The 7,389-nt window shown below is 40.5% G+C and overlaps 1 protein-coding gene across 6 annotated transcripts in view; it reads left to right on the top strand.

Moving 5' to 3' along the window:
- Positions 1-1,902, top strand: part of LOC130924409 (dedicator of cytokinesis protein 2-like) — a 315,198-nt gene extending 313,296 nt beyond the window's left edge. For 3 of the 6 annotated variants that reach the window (XM_057850960.1, XM_057850959.1, XM_057850957.1), the window contains one exon: positions 523-1,901. In XM_057850960.1, coding sequence (XP_057706943.1) covers positions 523-585 — 63 coding nt within the window. In that variant the 3' untranslated portion in view covers positions 586-1,901. Of the gene's footprint in view, positions 1-522 lie in introns of all 6 variants that reach the window. The other 3 variants (XM_057850956.1, XM_057850961.1, XM_057850958.1) reach the window with 2 other exon arrangements.
- The last annotated feature ends 5,487 nt before the right edge of the window (positions 1,903-7,389 follow it).

A 7,389-nucleotide genomic window follows, 5' to 3' on the forward strand; every position in this document is an offset into this window, starting at 1 on the left:
ATTGCGGCGAGCGATGTGGAGAAGAATGACAGAGACTGACTTTTGCTTTTAACGCTTGCTGTTCACGATCGAAAATGGACTATTGAGAAAATTAACAATCAGAGGGGATGGGTATTATATAAAAACTTGTAATCACTAAGAAATCAGAATGTCAAAAATTGATATTTCATATTTTCTGCATCCTAAATGGTATACTGGGGACGGGTTTTAATAAGCTTCGGCTTCTCCCGTCAGCCCTTTTTTTTCCAGGTTGAATTAATTGTAAACACATATGAATGCTTGGATTTGTCATGCCTGAAGGGAAAGAAAAAACATAAATAGAAAAATTCTGCATTGCAAATGAAATACTTCGAGTATTATACATTAGAGGCAGAATATCGCATTCATATTGTAGCTCATGAATGCACTTGTCTGGTGACATACAGTACAAAACATACACACAGAAGCCTATCACAATATACATGATTAGAAATTAAGTGATCTTACACCTCGATTTGTATTGTTTTAAATTTCTCTCCGCAGAGTTCCAAGGCTGATGATGTGCTGAGCAGTGATGTGGGCAAAGACAAGGACAATCACTTCTGATTCTTATTTTAATTTCTACTTTCTGTTCCGGGTTGTGCTTTTACCTTCTCATTGAATGTCCCATTGCTTAAGTCACCTCAAAGTAATACAGTATACCTGTCAATAAATTCTGCAATTAAAGGATGACCTTTTGCCAGTAAGTTTAATGAATGCACGTAAAGCTAAATGCCATCTTGGAGCTCTTCAGTTAATTTGACTGGAAACTACCATGCTGCTATGCTTAATTAACCTATATATATTCAGGTATAGGTTTTTCATTGTTGAAGAAATAATGATTTGACACAACAGAACAGTTGCCATGTCGCTCTAAAGATACTGAGCAAAAAAAACCCAATCCAATTAGAACTGCATTTAAATGTAAAATGTGTAATGCCCTCTTTTCATTCTCCAGAGTGCTAACCATTGTGTTGTCATCAAACATGGGTTGAAAAAAAAAAATCTAATTTGCATCTTTATGAAGCAGTATATTATATTTTCCTCAAATTTTTTCCTTCAATCTTTTTTTTCTGTTTGTTTTTTTTGTTTTTACCCTTACGGTCTTTTTTTCCAATGGTTTGATTATTGACTCACAAATAAGCAAGTAATACATTATATTTTAAGTTCAAATTCCGTTTTGCGATGTTGTTGAGTCTGGAAATACGTATCTCTCAATTTTGTGAGGTTTTAAGTGAGGTTTCTCCTTTTTATACAAAACACAAAATGTGGTGATGGTTTGTCTAGATAAAAACACAATTTAGATTTTAATTGGAGGGAAACAATATTAAACTAATTTATTGGAGGAAGAGGAGGCAGCGAGGTTGTTAAAAATGATTCATAAATGTAATCATGTAATAACATTTTATTGGACTTTAAAATTGCTTTAGTGATTTCTAAATGTCAAATGATATCTCGTTATTTCGAACAGTAATTTTATTATTTTGATTATTTTCTCCACATGCTGAGCGTATAAAACAAGGGAATCATTTGAAATTACACATATTTATAATGCGTACCTCCTTACTACTGCAACACTGTGGTGCGACTCAACACTAGGTTTAAAGTTTGTAAGATTCAGCCTGAAACTGCCTTTTTCAACAGCAGGATTTAATACTAATACGAGCTTGGATTATTTACCCCCTGGCCCTTGTTTCATTAAATTAAGGAACAAAAGTAGTAATAAAACCTCTCATTGTAATGCAGTTCATTTCCAAACCATCACAAACTACAACAACAAAAGTATGCACATTGTCTGCCATGCATAAAGGCATTTTGAACATGTTGAGGTTGACTAATGCATGTGGTTCTGTAAGTGTCATGCAATGTCATGGATATTTCCTAAAATGTCTTCATTGAGCGAAACATTTTTGAAGTTGTGATTGTTTGAATCAATTAAGACGCGAAAGAAGGGATTTAAAAATGTGTCCACACCCCTGTTCTATAATGTTTTTTTTTTTTTTTTTTTTTTTTTTTTGCAATTTAAAAAAATATAACTCTATATAAATAACTTCAGCATTCCATCCAGTCCTTGTACCACAGGAGTATGTGTCTGGTCTGTGTGGCCGGTATCAAGTCGGACCTGCTCCTGGTGAGGGTTGGACTCCACCAGGGCTGCCCTTTGTCATCGGTTCTGTTCGTGACTTTCATGGACAGAATTTCTAGGCGCAGCTTATTGGCTCCATCGCGCAGCGACGTCCAGCTCACGCTGGGACAGTTCGCAGCCGAGTGTGAAGCGGCTGGGAATGGATAATAATCAGCACCTCCAAGTCTGTGCTGGAAAAGGGTGGATTGGGTGCTCACTCCAGGTTAGTGGTGAGTGCCTGCCCTGGGTGGAAGAGTTCAAGTATCTCGGGATCTTGTTCACGAGTGAGGGTAGGTCGGAGCGTGAGATCGAAAGGCGGATTGGGGCGGCGTCCGCAGTGTTGCGGCGAAGCTCATGATTTACCTGTCAATCTACGTTCCTACCCTCACCTATGGCCAAGAACTTTGAGTAATGACCGAAGGAACAAGAACGTGGATACAAACGGCTGAAATGAGTTTCCGTCGCAGAGTGGCCGGACTCACCCTTAGAGATAGGGTGAGGAGCTCGGTCATCCGGGAAGTACTCTGAGTAGAGCCGCTGCTCCTCCATGTCAAGAGGAGCCAGTTGAGGTGGTTTGGATATTTAGTTAGGATGCCCCCCGGACGTCTCCCTTGGGAGGTGTTTTAGGCATATCCAACTGGGAGTAGACCCCGGGTTTAACCCAGGACACTATGGAGAGATTATATCTCTCGGCTGGCCTGGGAATGCCTTGGGATTCTCCCAGACGAGCTGATGGATGTGGCTGAGGAGAAGGCTCTCTGGGCTCTTTGCTTAGGCTGATGTCCCTGCAACCCGGATTTGGATCAGCGGAAGACGACGACTTTTTCCACCGACTTAAAACGTGCGAAATGTGTGTGAACCTTTTGCTCAGAATCCACTATTACCATCACTTTGAAACATATTTTAAATTGGAGTTGGCACAAAATTACCACATTTTGAAGTGCCTATAAAATAACCCAATGTAAAGTTTTGATTTTCTAGGACCTCCACCAGCAGAAAAACAGCCATATTTTACAAGAGGTATAGTATGCTTCTGTTGATGATCACGTTCAGGTTTGCGATCAACAAAACTTGTATTTTGGCTAAAAAGGTCAACTTTGTTTTCTTTGTCTATCATGGTTTGGGGTCGTACACGCGTATATTACACCATTGTTGAACTGTAAACTTAAAAAAGGGATTAGTGTCAGAAATCTGCAACTCGGGGAAATGTTTGAATTTTGGGAATGTTGAAATCTTTTCATGTTAGAATGAGTGGAATGTGGAAGCAGTGTCACTCATGTTAGTCTTCACCAGGGTTGTTAATAATAGCGTTTCAAAGGGCCTTTATTTTTTTCGGTATTGAGTAATCTAATTCGTTACTTTTCCCATCTTTGCAATGCTGTTACTGAGGATGTGAAGGGGCGCGTTACTAAAATTTGGTTGAATGAAGCGCAAGTTGACTATATTTTTGTCCTGCCTGCTTACCTGCCCTGGAGAGAGCAAAGCAGGAGATAGGAGGAGGAAAAGGGCTGGTGACGCCGTTACAAACGCGATGATCATAATGATTGGCTATGTGGCTCGGAGCATTAGTATAGCATTCGCATTTTGCTGGGCTGCGGGAGGAGGGATGGGCTGCGCGGAACACAGCCCGGCTGGCTGGCTGGGGGCTGGAGCCCTGGGTTGGCACCGCGTGGCGTCTCTGCGTGGCTGTCGCGTGCCTGGTGGGGATCGCGTGCTGCGGGATGTGATAGGTCGCGCTCGGGTGGGGGGTCCCGGTGCCGGGATTGGCGATGGGGCGGGGTAGGGTTGGTCACCAACGGGCTTACACTCATGAAGGATTCACACGATTACTGGGTTCTAGATCACAGAGCTAATTTGTGTACACTCTACCCCTTTCAATCACTTCGCTTATAGACACCCCCCTCCCCTCTCTCCCTGGTCAACAGGCCTCTACATGGTGTTAACCGGAAATACATCTAGCTGAAGATAGCACCAACATATTAGTAGTTAGTCTAGACGTTCAATGTATTTCTTCTTGTAATTTGTGTTTCTTTTCTTTCTTCTCGTGTTTCTTTTCTTCTGTCCCCCCATAACCGCTTCCTGTTCGCTGGGTATTGTGTACCTTGGCATACAAGGTACAGTGCCTTGCAAAAGTATTCGGCTCCCTTGAATCTTGCAACCTTTCGCCACATTTCATGCTTCAAACATAAAGATATGAAATTTAATTTTTTTGTCAAGAATCAACAACAAGTGGGACACAATCGTGAAGTGGAACAACATTTATTGGATAATTTAAACTTTTTTAACAAATAAAAAACTGAAAAGTGGGGCGTGCAATATTATTCGGCCCCTTTACTTTCAGTGCAGCAAACTCACTCCAGAAGTTCAGTGAGGATCTCTGAATGATCCAATGTTGTCCTAAATGACCGATGATGATAAATAGAATCCACCTGTGTGTAATCAAGTCTCCGTATAAATGCACCTGCTCTGTGATAGTCTCAGGGTTCTGTTTAAAGTGCAGAGAGCATTATGAAAACCAAGGAACACACCAGGCAGGTCCGAGATACTGTTGTGGAGAAGTTTAAAGCCGGATTTGGATACAAAACGATTTCCCAAGCTTTAAACATCTCAAGGAGCACTGTGCAAGCCATCATATTGAAATGGAAGGAGCATCAGACCACTGCATATCTACCAAGACCCGGCCGTCCTTCCAAACTTTCTTCTCAAACAAGGAGAAAACTGATCAGAGATGCAGCCAAGAGGCCTATGATCACTCTGGCTGAACTGCAGAGATCTACAGCTGAGGTGGGAGAGTCTGTCCATAGGACAACAATCAGTCGTACACTGCACAAATCTGGCCTTTATGGAAGAGTGGCAAGAAGAAAGCCATTTCTCAAAGATATCCATAAAAAGTCTCGTTTAAAGTTTGCCACAAGCCACCTGGGAGACACACCAAACATGTGGAAGAAGGTGCTCTGGTCAGATGAAACCAAAATTGAACTTTTTGGCCACAATGCAAAACAATATGTTTGGCGTAAAAGCAACACAGCTCATCACCCTGAACACACCATCCCCACTGTCAAACATGGTGGTGGCAGCATCATGGTTTGGGCCTGCTTTTCTTTAGCAGGGACGGGGAAGATGGTTAAAATTGATGGGAAGATGGATGCAGCCAAATACAGGAACATTCTGGAAGAAAACCTGTTGGTATCTGCACAAGACCTGAGACTGGGACGGAGATTTATCTTCCAACAGGAGAATGATCCAAAACATAAAGCCAAATCTACAATGGAATGGTTCAAAAATAAACGTATCCAGGTGTTAGAATGGCCAAGTCAAAGTCCAGACCTGAATCCAATCGAGAATCTGTGGAAAGAGCTGAAGACTGCTGTTCACAAACACTCTCCATCCAACCTCACTGGGCTCGAGCTGTTTTGCAAGGAAGAATGGTCAAGAATGTCAGTCTCTCAATGTGCAAAACTGATAGAAACATACCCCAAGCGACTTGCAGCTGTAATTGGAGCAAAAGGTGGCGCTACAAAGTATTAACGCAAGGGGGCCGAATAATATTGCACGCCCCACTTTTCAGTTTTTTATTTGTTAAAAAAGTTTAAATTATCCAATAAATTTTGTTCCACTTCAAGGTTGTGTCCCACTTGTTGTTGATTCTTGACAAAAAATTAAAATTTTATATCTTTATGTTTGAAGCCTGAAATGTGGCGAAAGGTTGCAAGGTTCAAGGGGGCCGAATACTTTTGCAAGGCACTGTATGTTGAATGATCACAATGGGAGTATTTCAGACTCTCAATGTGAAACATTAAAACTGTTCATACTACCCGGGCACTTAGACTTCCATTCTCTGTGTCAAACAGATGAACAGGACAGGTTAAAAAAAAAAATATATATATATATATATATAGCATTCGCGTTCTCGTTAGCAATAGCATTTAGCGTGGCAAGTGTCATTTTAAACTCTCGAGCAAGTTTTTTTTTTTTTTTTTTTTTTTTTTTTTTACATACAGTTCGTGGTGTCCAAGCAGGTAGAATTGTTTGAAAATAATGCACACTCTGCAGGAAAACAGTACATTATCATCACCAAGTTGGCCTTGCCCTCATAGACGCTACAATATGATTTTTTTTAATTACCAAAAACTTAAACAACGTATCCATGAACCTTGTTTTTTTTTTTTTTTTTTTTTTTTTTTTAAATCAAAACAAATACAGCAAAGACAGAGGCAGAAAATTCGGAGCCTCACCTACACATTGAAAAATGTATCTATATATTAGGGGTGGGACAATGCACACAAGTCACGGTTCAGTACGTACCTCAGTACAGGGGTCACTGTTCGTTGCGGGTTCAGTCCAACAGGAAAAACAAAAAGGCTTTTTTCTCACAGCATTTGAAGTTTGTATACCGTTAGTCTTCTATAGGTGATTTTTTTTTTTAAATGTAAAAGGTGGTGTAAACATAGTTGATGTGAAAGATGTAATGCATAATGTAATAATGTGTAGAACATGAAAAGTCAGTGACACTGCTGAGTATTCTTGGTAACTGGGTTACTAACTCAATCATAAACGGAGATTAAGAGGGGCGGGGCATAGTCCCACCTGGTGGCTGAAAATGTCATTGCTTGTAATTGACTTTCCAATAAAGTACATGAATGTCTTTTCTGGGAAAATGGTGATTGTAAAAGTTGTAAAGAAATAAAACAACAAAAATGAATGAAATGAACAAAAATATTTTTATAATGGGTCAAAATTATTTTTCAAACAGATCATGTGACTAGCACCTTTGAGACAGTCATTTGCTTTGCTCAGCCCAAACCACCTAAGGACAGAAAATGCAAGATTGATATACATAATTTTTTCAAACCTAAGCTTTCGAAAGCGACAACTACTACTGAGTGAGAACCAAGGATTGAAGATGTGGACCATGAAACGCCGGAGAACACCGCCAAAATGGTGAGCGGAGTTTAATTATGCCCCACTAAAGACGTTAATTGTAAAACAGATTCCCCACCGGGTGTGCCATAGTCAATGGACGACGAGCTTAGCCAAAAGCATAGCAGTCCTAAGGAGCCTGATTTAGAATTCCCTTCAAAAATGATGGGAAACACACACACAAAAAAAGCTGATTTTCAACGTATTATTATAAATGTTCCTGGCTGGAATATTTAGTAAAAAAGGATGCAGCGTCTACTTCTCCACTAGGTAAAACAGAAAAACGCGAGCGGTCACCCACCCACGAACGGCCACCCACACAATCA

The sequence above is a fragment of the Corythoichthys intestinalis genome, chromosome 11, assembly GCF_030265065.1.
Source record: "Corythoichthys intestinalis isolate RoL2023-P3 chromosome 11, ASM3026506v1, whole genome shotgun sequence".
Classification (NCBI taxonomy): Eukaryota; Metazoa; Chordata; class Actinopteri; order Syngnathiformes; family Syngnathidae; genus Corythoichthys; species Corythoichthys intestinalis.